The sequence below is a fragment of the Elephantulus edwardii genome, unplaced genomic scaffold, assembly GCF_000299155.1.
Source record: "Elephantulus edwardii isolate Elephantulus edwardi_28Jun2011 unplaced genomic scaffold, EleEdw1.0 scaffold00124, whole genome shotgun sequence".
NCBI lineage: Eukaryota > Metazoa > Chordata > Mammalia > Macroscelidea > Macroscelididae > Elephantulus > Elephantulus edwardii.
The window spans coordinates 2,165,761-2,185,501 of NW_006399874.1; the positions used below are offsets into that span (position 1 = coordinate 2,165,761).

At 35.2% G+C, this 19,741-nt stretch overlaps 1 protein-coding gene across 1 annotated transcript in view; it reads left to right on the forward strand.

Annotated features, from left to right (window-relative positions):
- Positions 1 to 19,741, forward strand: part of TINAG (tubulointerstitial nephritis antigen) — a 153,926-nt gene that overhangs the window by 79,639 nt on the left and 54,546 nt on the right. The window contains exons 6-9 of the mRNA XM_006893134.1: positions 4,834 to 4,984; positions 7,114 to 7,294; positions 8,749 to 8,794; positions 12,390 to 12,513. Of these exons, the coding sequence (XP_006893196.1) occupies positions 4,834 to 4,984; positions 7,114 to 7,294; positions 8,749 to 8,794; positions 12,390 to 12,513 (502 nt within the window). The remainder of the gene's footprint in view (positions 1 to 4,833; positions 4,985 to 7,113; positions 7,295 to 8,748; positions 8,795 to 12,389; positions 12,514 to 19,741) is intronic.

Below are 19,741 nucleotides of genomic sequence, written 5' to 3' on the forward strand. Positions count from 1 at the left end.
TTTGTGCCAAGAGTAATGCCCTTGAGAAAAGCATAATGTAGTCCAAACTTACTTCTGAGTGATTACATCTTCTTAACATCATTGCTTGTATGTTGGCTAAAACTGTGATGTGTCTACCTAACATTTGTTATATGATTAGAATCCAAATGATGATCTTTCTGACTCCTGCTATAAAAAGCATTAGATAGACATTTATTTGTTTGGCATGTCTTATTCATGTTATTAATGTTAAATCTCTATTAAGTGACATATAGTAATCTTTCCTTAAATTTAAATCAAAATAGCATTTCTGAAATTATCAAGGAGAGATATTAATTAACAGTGAAATAGAGCATCAAGCTGGTTTGAAAACTCTGCTATCCGTACTCTTGAAGGAGTTGTATTAGTAACCCAAAGCTAGTGTTCAAATCTACTAGCTGATTCATAGGAAAAAGATGGGCAATTTCCTCCCACATGATTTTCAGCTTCTGAAAAATCACTGCAAGGGCAGTTATAAAGCCAGTGGTACTGACTATAGGACAACGGGCGAGTGGTGTCCCCAAGTCACGTCACAGCAGATAGCATCCACAGAGGCTTTATGTAACGTGAATTCGCCAAAACAGGCTTTGTGTCCACTGAATTCTCCAAAACATTAGAGAGTTTCCACTCTTTCACAGTTTCAGAAATAACAGTTTTATATGTGTTATGTAAGGTAAATCAGATTGATTTTATTTATATGTTAATTTTAAAAAGTAGATTAGATCACCTTAACGATTTGGGATGAAGTAAAATGAAAACAAAAGTGTTTTTTCGTTCATAGGATCACTAAGAGTCTCATTTGATTCCAATAGTACCTAAAACAACAGATCTCAATCCTGTCCTATCTTGTGCCACCTCTATTGCTGCAGTCACGTGGATTCTACTCATTGAAGTTCTTCCTGTCTTTCACTGACCCTCTCCCTTTCTAAGCATGATGTTGTTTTTGAAGAAATAACACCTCCTGACAGCATGTCCAAAGAAAGTGAAACAAAGCTTTTCCATCCTTGCCTTCACAGAGTACACTGGTCGCAATTTCTCTAAGACATAATCTGTTCTTTTGGCAGTCCATATGATGTTCAGCATTATTCTCCAACACCACAGCTCAAAGACGTAGATTCTTATTCTGTTATCATTATTCACTGTCCAGCTCTCAGATGCATGCTATTGTTGTTGTCTACCATAAAGTCAGAACCAACCCATAGCTGATCTTCCATGGCTTTTCAGAGGCAGCTAATGGCACAGAAGGAGATTTCTCATCCTTTTTCCATGGAGCAGATGGTGGATTCAAACCACATGCTTTCAGGTGACCTGAATCAAGTGCACCTTTGACATATGTTGTATTTACATAAAAACGATGTCTTTGTAGAATTTTATTTGTAAATAAATTATTTTAAAATAATTCTGAAATTAGATTGTTTTGGAGGTTTTTGCAAAACACATGCAACTTTGACAGATTTTTATTGAGGTGTTGTTTTGGAAAATTGTACTGAATATTTCATGGACTGCCAAAAGAACCAGTGTCTTGATAAAAGAACACCAGTGTGTTCCTTGGAGGCAAAGATAACAAAGATTCATCTCATCTGTTTTGAGTATACTGTTAGAAAAGCTATTCTTTGAATAGATATCATTCTTGGAAAGGTGGAGGGTCAACAAAAGAAAGAGAGACCATCAATGAGATGGATTTATGTAGTGACTACAGCAATGGGCTCAAGTATGTCAGAGATGATGAGGACGGCACATGATAAGACAGGTTTCAGATCTATTGTTCATAGGGTTCCAATGAGCTGTACTTGACTCAACAGCATCCAACGAGAATAATAAAATCATACCTAGTTGAGAAAATGAGATGAATGAAAGAAAGCTTATAAATATGTTATGAAGTAGGTTCTCAATAAGTATAGTGTCTTCAATTAAAAATAATTATCAGATTAAACATCAAAGCCAAGACTACATTAGATATTCAACACAAACATATCTGAGCCAAATGATGCCTCTCAATTTTTCTCATGATTAATTACATTAACTTATCTTGATAGATTATCAGACTATGTACTACTTGTGATTTTTCAAATTATTCTCTAACACTTAACTATTCCTCTGTTATTCTATGTGAACAGAAAATTTATTCTTTTGTTCATTGTTCTAATTTAAGTACTTGCCACAGTTCCCTGCGCCTGGTAAACTGTCAAAAGTATATTGAGTAAAGTAGTGAACTGAATGACAAATGGAAAATAGAAAATTATTTAAACAGAGAAATAGAAGATTAGATCATGAAAAGGCTAGCTCATTGTACATATGTGCAATCAAGTGTAATCTGTGTTACTGAAATATGATTAGGATCATGGTTTTTAATCATGAACACTATATTTCATCTTAGATATTATAAATTATATATTCATATTCATTATGTTTAGGTTAAATATATTCTCCAAAGTAGTTAAACTAAATACTAGGTTTTTGTGGTTTTTTTTGTTTAAATTGTTCTTTTTATCCAGTATTTCTCATGTTGTTTTTGTTGTTGTTGTTGTTATGTGCCATCGAGTTGTTTGCGTCTCATAGCAACCCTATATGTACAAGAGCCCTAAATGCCTTTCTATCCTGTGCCAAACTTGCCGTCTCAAACACATTCATTCACACCACTCCATTCACAAATTGATCCATATCATTGGGGGTCTTCCTCTCCCACGCCCTCCCTTCACTCTCCCAAACGTGATGTCCCTCTCCAAGGACCAGTCCCTCCTTGTAACATTCCCAAAGTATGTCAGACGAAGCTTCAGAATCCTTGACTCCAAGGAGCATTCTGGCTTCACCTTCTCCAGGACAAACCTGTTAGTTCTCCTAGCAGTCCATGGTATATTCAACACTCTTCTCCAGCACCACAGTTCAAAGGCATCAATTCTCTTTCTAGCATCTCTATTCACTGTCCAACTCTCTGATGCATAGCATGTAATTGCATCAAGAGTACCTTAGTCTTCAGCCTGACATTGTTGCTCTTCCGTACTCTTGAGATGTCCCTCACAGTTGACTTTCCCATAATTATGGATAAATTTCTAACCAATGTTTTTATGATTATTTTTCTTGGTTAATTATATTAATTTTTTAAAAAGGAATCTATTAACTGCAATATGTAAGTTGCTGGTTATGGCATATCATATAAAAATATAAGTAAGTTATGGAACTGGTCTCAATCTAGAAAAGCTTATGGAGTTATGATAATGAGGTAATGGAACATTACTCACATTCAGATACAAATTCTAAGCAGAATTATGACACAGCTAAACTGGTCAGTATCCGCAAATATGTTGATGACATTTGCTTTTATATCCTTGGAAACCCTTTGGAAGTTTGTCTACGAGTCAGTAATGATTTAAAAACAATGAGTTAGAGAGAGTTACATGTCAAGGAGGCTCTGTGGTATAATGTGTTACTTGGACCATGGCTAACTAAAAGGTAGCTAGTTCAAGTCCACTAGCTGCTCTGTGGGAATAGCATGGCCTGTCTCTTCCCTTAGAGATTTACTGTTTCGGAAAGGGAATGCAAAGTTCCTGTAAAAAGAGTGCAGCCAGGATGGGCAGTGGTGTCATATGACCTCCACTAATTCCACAAGAGTAATTGAAAAACCAACAGCACAAAGCTGAATCCCCTTAATTCACATAATCCATCATGCTCCTGAACTTTCTTCTACTGATTCTAAGACCAACCATCCCTCCCAGCGTAATTGCTGATCTACTACTAGGTCTGCCAACCCAATGCAGTGACACACAGCTAATAATATTCATGATTATGGGGGTTATTAGGGGAAAACAGGTTACAATTCAGGTTGGAAGCAGGATACAAGTCTTCAATCAGGTCAACAGCTGAGACATGCTATTAGGCCTCTGATCTTCATATTCACTGGGCCCAGCCTCACTACTCTGGATAAGTGTTACGAAACTCTTTTAGTATGACCAGTTATGTATCCCCACAGCTCTGGCTCTATGAGGAGGCAATTCCAGTTCAGCTGTATCTCAAGTTCATTTTCCATAGGAATCTCTAGCTGTAAAGGCTGTGCTTCACTTTCTGTTTCTTCTCTCGATGAAAGTGAGTTTTCCATTCTTTGCTTCTGAATCCACTGACTTTAATCCCTGGTGAATGGTAAAACTGAATAACCCTCTTCTTAGTAGTCTAAACACTGCATTTGTATGTTTGCAAGATTCTAAATGTGCTATTTACCTCATTCACATTATTAACATAGTCCTACCTCAGCTCTGAGGTGAAAAATCAAAGACAATAGCTAGCAAAGCCCTGTTAAATAATCTGCTACATAGCACAGTTGCCATGAGCCAGACTCATTCTATGGCGTTAGGTTTAGAGTTAGTTTCATGTAAAGTTTTGTAGAAACACTTTATGAGAATATTATTTGTAAAAACAGAAGGATAACTAGTAGGATGTGTATAAACTTCCAAAAAGGTAAGGGAAAAGGGAAAACGCTGAAAAGGGAGGAGAGATAGAAATCACTAGGATGGTGGAGTTTGGAGGGCAGATGGGTTTGAAGGAATAGAAAAGATTCAGTGAGGACTCCAGAAACAGGGAAATAATGGGCATAGACTATTATTAATTATATGGAACACAACATATATGAATACATGTACAAAATACAATGTAAATGAGAGATTATATAAAGCACAGTTTACATCAATGAAACACAATGTATATGAATTATTGCATGAAAATCAACTTAAGAAAAAGATTAAGGTGCACCTCACCTAAGCAAAAAACAAAACAAAACAAGAACTTTGTGCCATTTGAATATTAATTACATTGTTTTTGGAACAGGTGTGGCAGCTGACCGGATAGCAATTCAATCCAAAGGTCGCTACACGTCTAATCTATCTCCCCAAAATTTGATCTCTTGCTGTCCTAAGAACCGGCATGGATGCAACAGTGGAAGCATTGATAGGGCTTGGTGGTACCTGAGAAAACGTGGGTAAATAGCTGCCCAACATGTATTTCTAGGATTCTTATAAATACTGCTTATATATAGAATAATGATTAATTTTGTATGTGTTGTATTTAAATATGCATGATATCATATCTAGTGAAGTTATAAACTATTTTAAATAGTTATTTCAAGAATATACACAGTCTTATTTAAATTCGAGGAGCTCTGGTGGCATATTCCATGGGAATTGGCATTTCTTTTACCTAAAAGTTGTGCCTTTTTTACAGTACAAGTCCACCAGTAGTTCTTTGGTAGAAAGAGGAACAATCTCGTTCTGTTGTGATTTACTGCTTTGGAAATCAATGGAGGGTTGGCTATGAATAAGTCCTAGTTCTACAGTAATACACGAGTGAGTGAAATTCAGAGTAGCTAATTTAGTATTGAAGACTCAAAATTTCTCTTATTACTTTGAGTCAAATGGTTCTAGTGAGTCCCTTTGAGGGGAATAAAAGAATCAATGTTATTAATATCTCTGTTGAGTATTTCAACTAGGTAAATTTGTAATACCCGGTGAAATTTGATTACACAAAGAAAGATTGACAAAAATAATTTACGATTTCTTTTACTCATCAGTATAATTGTCTTCATTACAACTGATGAGAAAAGATAACTTGCATTTCAATACTCTCATGTAAGAGTACCATCTTACAGAATCAAAGCATCTTTTGAACCCAGTAACTAAGGTAGCAACAGCTTATCTGTGTCCTCTAATCTGCAGTTAACAATGTCACAAGTTTTTCTCAGGTAAAACCCACGTGGAATCTGTTCTTAATTTTTTTTCTTAAGAGTGTGAATGTTTTTAATGTTTTTACTTTCATCACACTCTTTGTTCAGATTCTCATACTCACTTTAACTTTTCTTGAAGCAGTCATCCTAGATTGGTCTTTGATTAGGTTAGTCCTGCATATTTGCATACCAGTTCCATGATTTTATATGCCTTTACTGTTTATGTAGTCCATATAATTATATTTGATTTGCAGTAAAATAATTTATTCTTTGGAAAGTGCAAATTTGCTATGTTCAGTTCCAAAATAAGAAATTAAAATTATTTTTGTAATAAATACATCTGATAAATTTTCTCAGTGCTAACTTTTTATATTTTATTAGAATTTGCCATTCCCTAAAAAGTCTTATGAACTTTTTTTATATACTACTTAAGTCTTATGAGAAGATATTTACAACTTATTAAGAACTAAAAGTATACTTCCTAAAACTTGCATAATTTATCAGAAAATCCCATTTGAATATAATCAAATTATCTTTTCAGTACTAAATTTGACTCTCCTACATTGTAATTATAGAGAGAGAATAAAATATGGCTTCCTCTACTATTTTTATCACAGACATTATTGATAGTCATTATTCTGTCTTCAAGAAAAACAATGCAGATAGTCCCCAGGTTAAGAACAAGAATTGTTCCAAACTGAGTCTTCAAGAATTTGTAGATGAATTTGAACAAGTGCATGTGGTTCTTATTTAGCTTTTCTTTACTACTAACTAGAAGGGGAGGTCTTGTGGCCAGTCCATTGGAAACTGTTCGGCAGATCTAAAGTCTTTGCCTCTCTGGTGGTTGGACTCACCAACAGCTCCAGGGAATAAAGATGGACAAGTCCTATTATGTGATTTTCAACCTAGGAAACCTAGCATCAGTTCTGAGTCAATGACAATGAGTATGAATTAGTGCTAGAAAAGACTCAAAGCTTCTTCAGTAATTGAAAGCTGCACATGCAACAGGTTAAAGCAACTGTGATAAAAACTTTGTTTGCATAGTACTTGATTAAATTGTTCCAAATGAGGGCATGTTTAAGTACCTTTTAAAGCCAGAAGGAGTTGACTGTAAATAAGACGTTCTTAACCCTGGATATGCCTGTACTACAGATAGAAATATTCATTGTAGTGATTTAAAGCCAGATATTTAAAATTATAAAAAAGAAATAATGGCTTATGGAAGAAGTATAATGTCATTTAATTTCTGTGATGGTGTCAGTTGAAATTTTGAAAATTATATAGTTAAGTAGTCAGACTATGAATGTTTAACTCAGTAAAAATTGAACATAGAGCATATTATGGCACTTTCCTAAATAAACCTTTGCTTTTTTGCTTACTCCCGATAGGCTGGTATCACATGCATGCTACCCACTTTTCAAGGACCAAAATGCCAGCATTAATGGCTGTGCCATGGCAAGTAGACCTGATGGTCGAGGAAAACGACATGCCACAAAGCCATGCCCCAACAACATTGAGAAGTCTAACAGGATCTACCAATGTTCTCCTCCATACAGAGTCTCTTCTAATGTAAGTTTAAATGGAGGGAAATGAATTACATCTGCCTTTCTCAAAAGCAGGTAGTCTCATTATTACGAAAATAAGTTTAAAATGATGTAGGGAGTTCTGGTCGCCTACTGGTAAGGAGTTGAGCTGCCAGTATAAGGTAGGTGGTATGAATTCTTCAGCTGCTCCATGGTAAAAAAGAGCAATCTCCTTCCATGGAATTTACAGCCTCGGAAAACCTGTGGAAGGGTCAATTATTAAGTAATTCCAATTTTATTGCACATAATAACAACAAAAATAATAAATGTTGCGTTTTCAAATATAATTAATATTCTTTTTTATGGTACATATATATTATTGATGTATACTACTAAATTTGAACTGATCCACAGTTGACTCACCGGTGGGTTTTTAGAGGTAGTAAATCACACAGGAGGAGTTTGCCCTTCCTATTTGAGCAGAACAGTTTGTGGATTTGAACCATGTACCTTTGAGTTAGCATCACAATTACTTAACAGCCAGCAGAGCTCCCTTATGGTGCACATATATACTTGACAATTCCAAAAAAATTGACAAACAACATGTAACACATACAAACGTACGATTGAACTTTACTCAGCTAAATCCTCATATATGCTAAATTATGGATGAAGGTTGAGAACATTAGACTGATGAAATTACTTCTGACAAACATAATTTAGTATGCATCTGATAGTTGCACAATCAATATGCATGACAGAAGAAAATCAATACATTTGAGCTCCGGTTTTGAAGTCGACTATTGTGTATTCCTTAGAGAGTCAATAAAACAGATATGTCTTGGAGAAAGTGCAGCCAGAGTGCTCCTTGGAGACAAAACTTCATCTCATATGCTTTGGGCACATTGTTAGGAGGGCTATTCCTTGGAAAACGTCATAAGGCTTGGGAAGGTGCAGGGTAAGAAGGTAGGAAGACCCTTAATGAGATAGCTTTACATACTGAGTGTAGCAATGGGCTCAAGTATGTCAGAAATGATAAGGATGGGACAAGATAGGACAAGGTTCAAGATAGTTATCATATTATTAATAGGGTTACTATGAGTCAGAGCTGACTCAGTAGCATCTAACAACATCAATTACATTTAGTGTTAAAAGGAGCTCTTGTAGACTTAGAGATATGCACTGCCAATCCAAGGGTAGGCGGTTTGAATCCACCAGCTGCTTCAAGAGAGAAACATGGACAATCTCCTCCAGTGTAATTACATCCTTGAAGAACCTGCTGGAGCTTAAGCCAAGAGTTAGTTCTGACCAGATGGCACATAACAACAACTGAGTGATAAAATTTATCATTTCATGTGTAAGTATTTCAAAACTGATCTAATATATAAATATAAGTACGCATGGCCTTTAATGGTAATTGTGCAACACCTAACACCTGCTACTTAAAGAATTTGTGACTTCTGGTTACAAGGATGATGCTTAATGAAATTTGCTTTCTAGGAAACTGAGATAATGAAAGAAATCATGCAAAATGGACCCGTTCAAGGTAAGCTTACATGAGATACAGTTGTATCTTAATATATGACATTTAATTTCAACACACTTCAAAATAAGAAAGAACATTTCCACTTCTGCATTATTCATAAATGTTTAACAGCTCTAACATCAGTGCAGTTATGGAAGATATAGCCGCTTATGAACTTCCTGAGTTGTCATTTTATTTTAAGATGCCAAACTTACAAATTGAACTAAAGAGAGTTCAACTCTTAAACATTTGTGACACATTTGATCAAAGTCAGCTAAGTCTTTTGAGAGTGATTGTAGATTAAACAGAAAAATATGAAATGTGAAGTGATTGATTTGCAATGGTGCTCATTTTATTCATTCAACCACTATTAAGAATTTAATATTGTGTTAAATATTTTCTCACCTTCAGATTAAATAATTTAGATAATTACTGGAATAAGGCTTAAAGGGAACTCTGGTGGCCTAGTGATAAGAAACTGCATTGGAACCCGAGGCAAGGGGTTCTAATCCACCAACTCCTCCATAAGGAGAAGGATGGAGAATCTGTGCAATTAACTGCCTCTGAAAACCCACTGCTATAGGTCAGCTATAGGTCCATTCTGATCTATGGTATTCGACAACAAGGATTAATAGTAGAAAAAAAAATTATAGACTTTCTCTTTGTTGTTGTTATTGTTATTGTTGTTATGTGCCATCCAGTCGCCTTCAACTCATAGTGACCCTATGTATAACAGCCCTAAACTCTATTCTGTGTCAATCGCACTGTCTTTGACACACCCATCTTGATTACTCCAGTCACTGAATCAATCCATCTCATTGAGGGTCTTTGTCTCATGTGCTGTCCCTCCACCCTGACAAGTATGACATTACTCTCCACGGACCTGTCCCTACTTACAACATGTCCAAAGTATGTCAGAAGATGCTTCAGAATCCTTGCCTACAAGGAGAGGCCTCATTTAACCCTCTCTCCAGGATGAACTTGTTTGTTTTCTTAGCAGTCCCTGTAGCTCATAATAAATTCAGTATGGATTTTGTGTTTTAGTAAAGATTTTATGTTTTGATGGATTTTGTAAATACAGTATGGTAAAAAATCAAGTAACATATAGGAAAAGAATACAGTCATTTACTGTGTGAGGACTTTGATTTTTAAAACATCTTTGATAAATAGTTCTTTACTTACGTATCAAAAATATCTTATACCAAATGCATGGATAAGAACAATAAATTTACAGCATATATTTCCAATATTAAACATTGTTTTGAAATATATGGAATAACTGTTGAATCTGAAATGCTTATTTTATCATGCAGGGAAATGTTAAGTGACTGACAATTAAGTTAAAACTAATTTAAATTTGAAAAGTTAATATTTGTCCAGTTTTTGTTTTATAAATGCAGCTCTAATTGGTATTGATTTAATATCTAGCTGGGAACCAGATTTTATAATTGTGGTGAGAGAACATTTATTGATCATTATTCACCATTTGGCATTTTCAGAGAAAACAAAGTACATACTAAACAAGTATTGAGTTTAATTTGAAAAAAATCCTGGAATGTCACTCAGAATCCAAAATATACAGAGAAACATTTTATTTTTAGCGTTTTTTTCTCAAAATTGTAGGATGTGTACATCCTGTAAGCTAAGATGGAGTCCTCTCTATGTACGTTATAAAATGAAGCTTACTAACAAGTTGTAAATATCACAGGAATTTGAACTCAGGATTCAGTTAAAGAATCTAATTTTGCCATTTTTCTACCAAAATGACTTTGGACAAGTTACTTAACCTCTTTGAATCATCAAGCCATTTTTTTTTACTGTTTATTTTAATTTCTTTACACTTAAGGATATTTAAAAAAATATATTGACTTGCACAAAAAAATTTATAAATATATTGTTTTCATTCATATACATTGTGCTCTTTGTTTAATCAGTCAAAATACATTCAGATCATAATTATTTAAGATTGAGAATATTTTTGGTTAATTTTATAGCCATATACTTAACTGTCTTTGAAAGGTTCATGATGAATACAAAATAGTGACAATTTCAAGGCAATGAAATCAATTATGCTAACTACGCAACATCCTTTTAACACATTTATGGAGAACCTGCTTTCTGTTAGCAAAGAGGTAGAGGCAGCAAGGCAGCAATTAAGGCAGGTGTGTAAGAATCCTTGTAATATGTTGCTGTTGCTGCATTTTTCCAAAAGTAAATTTGCACTAAGGTAGCTTATATAGGTGAGTGAGTCTATCAAGTCTGTTTTGATGTCAACAACTGCAGAGAGGAGCCACATTTTAAAGTTAATCTTAATGGCTTCTTACTTGTATTTTTTTATATAATATTTTAAAGCAATTTAGGAAAAAAAAAGATCTATTTCATTCCTGTTGCATAAAGAAGAGGTGAATCACACGGCTTTATAAAATAAATTCACTAGCAACACATGCATATTTTTATAAATGGATAAGATGTTGGTTGACTCATCTAATTTATTTTTGCCTGCACTAACATACATTTCATTTTTATGTCTCAATGTGTAAAATGAAATAGATCACTAAATAAATAACACTGTATCTATGTTTCTAAAATCTATAGAGTTAAATATAAGCATAAGAGATTGAAATAAAAAAAGAAATAGATAACATATCTATATCTATAAAATATATGTTATATAATGAACAGTTATGTGAATTGTTAAAATCCAACAAAGATGTATTTTACAACAGACAGAAAATTTTACTTCTTTCTGGGAGTATACATACAGCACAGCAAAGGCATGGAAAATTTAAAAAAATGAAATAAATAAGAAACTGTTAAGTTTTAAAAGTAAGATTGGCAATGTGTACTTTTATCAAAGTATACTAAACTAGTTCCAATGAAAATATCTTTAATTCATATCTTCTAGAAGTTTAAAACCTTCACCTTACTTTGCTCAAGTCCTTCAGCAAATCAACACACAACACAGAAAAAAATGTGTGTGGGAGAATGAAAAAGAATTCTGTAAAGTATAAGGTGTATTTTTGAAAGATTATGACATTGGCATCTCTCTAGAACTGGGAAGTTAAGATTTGTCGTAGTGTTCTTTGCCAAGGGTTTGTTTTGTATTCAACCTTACCCAGGGAATGATTGGTATTTACATCTAAGGACTAAGCAAAATTACTCTAATCTGGGTTTGCTAGGCTCAATTTTCACTTTAAAAAAAATAGAATTTTAAGATGCTCACAGAGACAAAGTTAATGGAGAAACAATAATCACCTGCAAAATAAGAGTTGATTTTGCTGTAAGGAGCTCAAATATTAGTAATACTGTAGCTGTTGATTAAGAATAGATGAAGTTTTAAAACTATAATATGTATTTAAGTAGTAATCTAAAAAGCTAAATGTTTGGGGTTTTAAAATTTTTTTTTGTAAGAGAACAATACAATTTACAACAAACTAAATTAAGGAGGAAAAAAAAATTAGGCTGCTTTGTGAAATCTGTTAGGTTCAATACCCAGTCATTTACCCTGTGATTTTTGTTGTGAGAATTTCTAAAAGTTTTAAGCATAATTTTACAGAATGAAACAAAAATATTCTACAACAATTGCTCATTTTTTCTGTTGGTTTCTAAATTTTAGCCATAATGCAAGTCCATGAGGATTTCTTCCATTATAAGACAGGAATATATAGGCATGTCGTCAGTACAGAGGAAGAATCAGGAAAATACAGGAAACTTCGGACACATGCAGTCAAACTAACTGGGTAAAGCAATTTTTTTTTCTTTAAACGGTTTTGGGAAGTGGAATTCAAAACAAAAATATGTAGTACATATAGTTACTACTAGTAATTCTTCCTTATTTTTTTATCACCCTTAGAATTTTTCATTTTGATTTCTGACTTGTTTTAGTTTATTGTCTGAATAGTTTTGAAATTCGTAGCCTGTGTTTAATATTTTTTAACATCCTATATTTTCACATTACCCCTGATTCCGCAACGCATTTTGTCTTTCTGTATTGTTTTGAATGTGTCATGTTTTCGACTTCCTTTTTTCCTTGCAATTTTTAAAATTAATTTTAATGAAAGTTTACAGAGACTTAGGATTTCCATTCATTTGTTGTTGTGCTTTTTTCCCTGCTCATCCCTCCCCACAATTCCCTCTTCTCTTTGAAAAGTAAAAGAAAAATTCTTTCACTGTTATACAATCTCTCCCCTGAAGTACACTCCACTATGCAGTCTTCCTTCTGAACTCCTGTCATGACAATAATACCTAATCATATATCCGTTTTAAATAGTTCTCTCCATCATCTGTTTCAATGCAGTATACATCATTCATCCCCTCCTTCTCAGTCTTCCCTCAACCCTGATGTCAGTCCTATTTTACAACAGTTGCCCTATTCAATATTTGTCCTTTGGTGATTGAGATATTTCACTCAGCATAATGTCCTCCAGGTTCACCAATTTTTTGTATAATATGTCATGAGTTCCTTCTTTTTCAATGCAGCTTAGTATTACATTGTGTGAATATACCAGAGCTTCTGTATCCATTGATTTATTGATGGGCACATAGATTGTTTCCAACTCTTTGCTATTGTGAACAAAACTGCAATAAACATGGATGCTACATATATCTGCTTGGGTGGTGGTTATGGTTTCTTTGCGTTTATTTCAAGTAGTGGAATTTCTGGGTCAAATGGTATTTCTATTTGCAACTTTTTGAGAAAGTGCCATACAGCCTTCCATAGCGGTTGTACCATTTTTACACTCCCACCAACAGTGAATAAGGAGGCCAGTTTCTCCACAACCTCGCCAGCATTTGATGCTTGCTGTTCTGTTAAATTTTGCTATTCTTACTGGAGTGAGATGATATCTCATAGTTGTTTTGATTTGCATCTCTCTCAAAGCTAGGGATTTTGAACATTTCTTCATGTGCCTGTTGGCCATCTGAATGTTTTCTTTGGTGAAGTGTTTGTTCATATCCTATGTCCATTTTGTAATTGAATTATTTACCTTTATCTTGTTTTGGTCCTCGAATATTTTGTAAATTCTAGATACAAGTCCCTTGACTGACAAATCATTACCAAATATTTTTTTCCTCAATCAGTGGCTTCCCTTGCATTTTTTCTACTCTCTTTTATGCCTTGCAATTTTCTGTTGATACTGTGACATTTGAATGTTGTGATAACTCTGGAATCCCAAATCCTTTCCTTTACCAGTGTATATATGTACACACACACACACACACACACACAAATACACACACACACGTAATTTTCTTAGCAACATTCCTAAAGTATGGGAGATAAAACATAGTTACCTTTTTGTCCATTTGGTTGTTTATTTGCATTGTTGTTATTGTTATATGCTGTAGAGTCAGAAACAACTCAGAACTGACCTGCCAGCTAGTTTTCAGAGGCAATAATTGCACTGAAGGAAATTGCCAATGTTTCTTCTGCAGACTAGTAGATAATGTTTTTTCGTTTGTCTTTTTTTTTTTTTTATTTTCTACTGGCTTATTTACAAAATTTGAATACATTGTTTTCAAGGACAAATTCTTTCCCTTTTCCTCATCACCCATCAAATTCTACAACCCGTGATTATTACCCTCCCCTCTGCCTGAATATCCTCATCCTTCTGCTTATAAACTCTCCTACCACTCTTGGATCCTTATACTCTTTCTACAATAATGGTTTTATACAGTATTTATCCTTGTAGGACTGAGTTAGTTGACTCAACATAATGCCTTCTAGGTCCTCTCAAGTTAGGTAATAATTTACAAAATCATTGCTCCTGCGTGCTACATAGTATTCCACTGTGTGAATGTGCCATGATTTCTCAATCCATTCATTTGTGGTTGTACTTTTGGGCTGTTTCCATGTTCTTGTGTTAGTGAATAATGCTGTTATGAACATTGGTATACAAATCTCAGTTTGTGCCTCAGTTCTCATATTCTCAGGGTATATTCCAAGTAGTGGAATAACTGGGTGATATGGAATTTCTATGTTCCATGTTCTATGTTCTATGTTCGAGCAAGCACCAAACTGCCTTACAGAATGGTTATACCATTTTACAATCCCATCAAACAATTTATAAGAGTTCCTTGTCATTAAGAAGAAATATGACTGCTTTCTCCAAGACATATCTGCTTGTTTTTTTTTGGCAAGCTATGGAATATTCAGTACTCTTCTCCAACATTACAGATCAGAGACATAATTTCATCTTATGTTATCCTTATTCATTGTCCAGCATTCTGATGAATAGCAACTGATTTAAAGACCATGGCCTGAATTAGGTGCATCTTAGTCTTCAAAGTGACATCATTACTCTTCAGTAATTTGAAGAGGTTCCTAACTGCAGACTTTCCCAGTGCAATACTGGGAATAGTCTTTTGATCTCTTGACTACTGGTACCAATGGTGTTGTTTATAGATCCAAATAAGATTAACTCATTAACAGTTTTAGTTTTTCTACATCTATCTGTTACCTACCAGTCTAGTTATTAGTTGTTTTTGAATTTTTTTTTTCTTGACATTGAGATGTATTCCATATTGGAGGTAGTTTTCTTTGATCTTTTGCAGGAAGTACTTAAAGTTCATTTTACTTTCAGTAACCCAAGCTTGTGTCATCAGCATAACATAGGTTATTGATAAGTCTTTTTCCAATCCTAATGCCACATTCCTCTTCATAAAGCCCAGCTTCTTAAAGGATTTGTTCAAAACAGATGAAGCAGGTATGGAGAAAGGATGCCATTCTGATGAACACCTTTATTCATTTTCAAACATGTAATTTCCCCTTGTTTTGTTCTCACAACAGAATCTTGGTCTAGGTCTAGGTTTCACATGAACACAATGAAGTGTTCTGGAATTCCTAGTCTCCTCAATGATGGCCATAATTTGTTATGGTCCATATAAAAAAAATGCCTTGTTGAGTCAATAAAGCACAAATAGACATTCTCCTAATATTCTTTTGCTTTCAGCTAGGATTCCTCTGACATCAGCAATGATATCCCTGGTTCCTCTGCCTCTTTTAAATCCAGTTTGAACTTGTGACAGTTCTCTGTCTAGTAATTTCTCTGTTCTAGTAATTTCTGAGTGATCTTCAGCAGTATTTTATTTTCATGTGATATTGGTAAAATTGTTTGAGCTGTGGTGCTGGAGAAGAGTGTTGAGTATACCATGGACTGCTAGGAGAACAAACAGGTTTGTCCTAGAGAAGGTGAAGCCATAATGCTCCTTGAAGTCAAGAATTCTGAAGCTTCGTCTGACATACTTTGGGCATGTTGCAAGGAGGAACTGGTCCTTGGAGAGGGACATAATGTTTGGCAGAGTGGAGGGGCAGCAAAGGAGAGGAAGACCTTCAATGAGATGGATCAATTCTGTGACTGGAGAGGTGGGAATGAATGTGTTTGAGATGGCTAGGTTGGCACAGGATAGAATGGCATTTAGAGCTCTTGTACATAGGGTCGCTATGAGTCGCAAGCGACTCGATGGCACATAACAACAACAACAATTTCCACATTATCTTTAATCACCCTTCTTGGGAAAGGGAACAAATATGGGTCTCTTCTAGTCCAGTCTGTTAGGCAGCTGTCTTACAAACTTCCTAGTATAGGGGGGTGAGTGTGAGCAGGACGTTATATTACTTGAAACATAGCAATTGGTATGCCATCAATTCTTGGTGCCTTATTTTCTTGCCAATGCCTTTAGTGCAGTTTGAAATGTTTGCTTCATTGCCATTGGCCCTTAATCATATGGTACTTTCTGAAACATTTAAGTGTCAGTCAATGATACTGTGATTCCATGTATTCTCTCTGTCATCTTTTGATATTTCCTGGACCATTAAAGATTTTACCCCTAACATCTCTCAATATTGTACCTTGAGGTTTGAATTTGTATTTTCTGTTCTTTCAGCTTAAGAAATACTAAACAAATTCCTCCCTTTGAATTCTCCAATTCCTGGTTTCTGTAAATTCTGTTGAATATTTTACATTATCTTCTTGCTACCTCTGTCTTTGCTTTGTATACAACAGGCCTTAATTACCAGGTTTAAAATTTTTAACTTTTACCATAAATTTTCACAGCACAGTTCTTTCTCAGATCTCAATCTTTAAAAGACTATTGCTTTACTAAGTTGAAGAAATTTCCCTCTAATACTATTTTGTTGAGTGTCTTAATCAAGAAAGAGTGTTGAATTTTGTCAAAGGCCTTTTCTGCACCAATTGATAGGATCCTGTGATTCTTGTTTTTTGCTTTGTTAATGTGATGAATTACATTGATTATTTTTCTTATGTTGAACCATCCTTGCATATGTGTTATGAATCCCACTTGGTCATGGTGAATTATTTTTTTGATGTATCATTGGATTCTATTGGCCAGGATTTAATTCAGGATTTTTTCATTTATGTTCATGAGAGCTATTGGCCTACAGTTTTCCATTTTGGTGATGCATTTATTTGGCTTTGATATCAAGGATATGTTTGCTTCATAAAATGAGTCTAGGAAAAAGTGAATTGGAGGGAGGGAATGGGCAAGGAAAAAGGTGCAACAATGAATGACTGGAAACCCTAAGTCTGTAAACTTCCATTAAAAGGGGTGGGGAAGAAGACTATTATTGTTTGTGATCATTAAGTCATTAAGTTAAATTGCTCTCATTTCATTCAAGGACCTTACAGGCTATTCATTGAAGCCTTGATTCCTCAGTGGTTTAAGATCTATCTGTTAAGCAAAGAGTTGGTGTTTTAAATCCACCAGCAGCTTATTAGGAAAAGAAGGTGGAAGCCTACTTACTTAAAAAGTAATGAACCACTTCCATTATCCTTTAGAGGGTCAACTCTATCAAGTTTCTGAGAAGATTGTCATATCTTTCTTTTGCTGAGTGACTAGTGGATCCAAACTGCTTTTTCATTATATGATCTTTTCATTATATGACTAATAATGACCTTCTGAATAATGGCACTGAATTTCTCCTTTCCCTGAGCCAACCTCACCAACTCTGACACACTTGTCTCCATTTCCACCATGGCTGAGTTAATCCATCTCATCCAGGGTTTTCTTTAACTTCACTGACCCTCCCCCCTTCCAAGTGTGATGTCCTTATTCAAGGACTGGCCCCTTCTAACAGCATGTCCAAAGTACGGGGCAATTCTATTTTGTCCTGTTGGTTCACTGTGAGTCAGAATAGATTCTGTATTGTTGGCTTTGGGGCTGGGTTTTTTTTTTTGTTTTTTTGTTTTGTTTTGTTTTGCAAGCTTAGCAAATATATTCTTTCCACACCAGCCTAAAGAATGAAAGGCTGACTATACTTTAAGGGTCTTACCTTTCTTCAGATTTTTTTACTAAGGAGATTTGCTCTTAACCTAAAACCAGAGGAATCAAATGTACCAGCTGCTCTGAGAGAGAAATTGGGAAATCTCTTCAGTGTCATTTATAGTCTCTGAAAACCCTTTAGAAGGTCAGCTATGAGTATTTGGACCATATCACCCACATAGATAATGGAGAGTCAGACTCACAATTTGCCAACAGATGATAAATTCATTCCCCACATTCTTGAGCCAAATGAGAGGGCAGTTCTCCACATCCTTTACAAGCTAGTTACTAGGAAGAGGAATAAAATATACAAAAATCTTTCTTGCCACCTTATTCTTTGGTTAGCTTTCTGTCAGATGTTATATCTCCTTGGCTGATTTTCAGAGTTGTGATTTTATTAGTTCCACCATGTTATTAATCATTGCTTTCTGCTGTGCCTGCCTGCATAGCAGGAGTGACTCAGACTCACCTCCACCCAGCTGCCTTCCTGCTGGACAGACCCTGTGCCCACGTCTAGAATCATGTCCTCCCTCGTCCTCACCTGTATCTCATTTATGATGCAGGGTTGCAAAAGTCTGGATTTGAGATCTTTGAAACCGTTTTTCACCACCCCATAAAACTCAAATTCATTGTCATCAAGTTGAAATGGACTCACAGCTGAAACTTCAACAGGTGTTCAGAAACTGTAAATCACATGGGGAGAGATTGTCCACCTGTCACCATAGACCTGATGATAGATTTGAACCCACAGATAGGCGTCACCTTGGGGTTAGCAGTGCAGCTCCCTACCGTACCAGACTACCCTTCTAGAGCTAAAAAGGAGAGCTACTTTCCCTTAAAAAACCCACACACAGGTACCTAATGGTACTGTGGATTTATATGCAGTTGGACATTATCCAAATGGATTTTAAGCAATGCATTCTTGTATTTCAATATTCTAATTACAAGGTAATAGTATTTCATTGATTATAAAATGAAAAGCCATTGTCATTACTGTCAAGACAATTCTGATTCATGGTGATCCTATAGGCCAGACTGGAAGTACCTGATACATTTTTCAAGACTCTTTCTCCCAAAGAACTGCCAACAGAAGTTTATTTCCCAATAAGCAAAACAAACACAGTTTTACTTACATGTGCTTACAGATCTGTAGAGAACAATTTCACATGAATGATGTGGTCTGAGTCAATGAAACTGGCTCAGGACAGGACAGTGAAACCACTGACCCCACAAATTGACAAGTAAGCTCTCTCTAGTAAGCCTGTGGGTATCTTGCATAATGGGTGTGTCGTTCCTGTTGCTCAGTGCTGTCTAGTCAAGTATGACTCATAGTGACCCTATGAACAACAGATCTGAACCCTGTCCTAGCCTGTGCCATCCTTATTATCTCTAAGACAAGACTTGGATTCTGTAGAAAGGTTCTCTAGGGTTGAGAGAAACAGATGCCAGCCATGCCTAGGAGCTGAATCTTCAGTGTGATAAGAAAATATGAAATTGTTCACCATACATTAGTAAGTAAGCATAACTAACCCTGTGTTTACTTTGCTTAATGAGTAGCCTCACCCTAGTTGCTGGCTGGCTTAAATTGTTCAGCTTTAAATTAGTAGCCAAGCACTCGGTCATGGCCCTACCAGGGATCCCTTCCAGAGACTATACTACAAAATTTATTTCATAATTGGTCTTGATTTC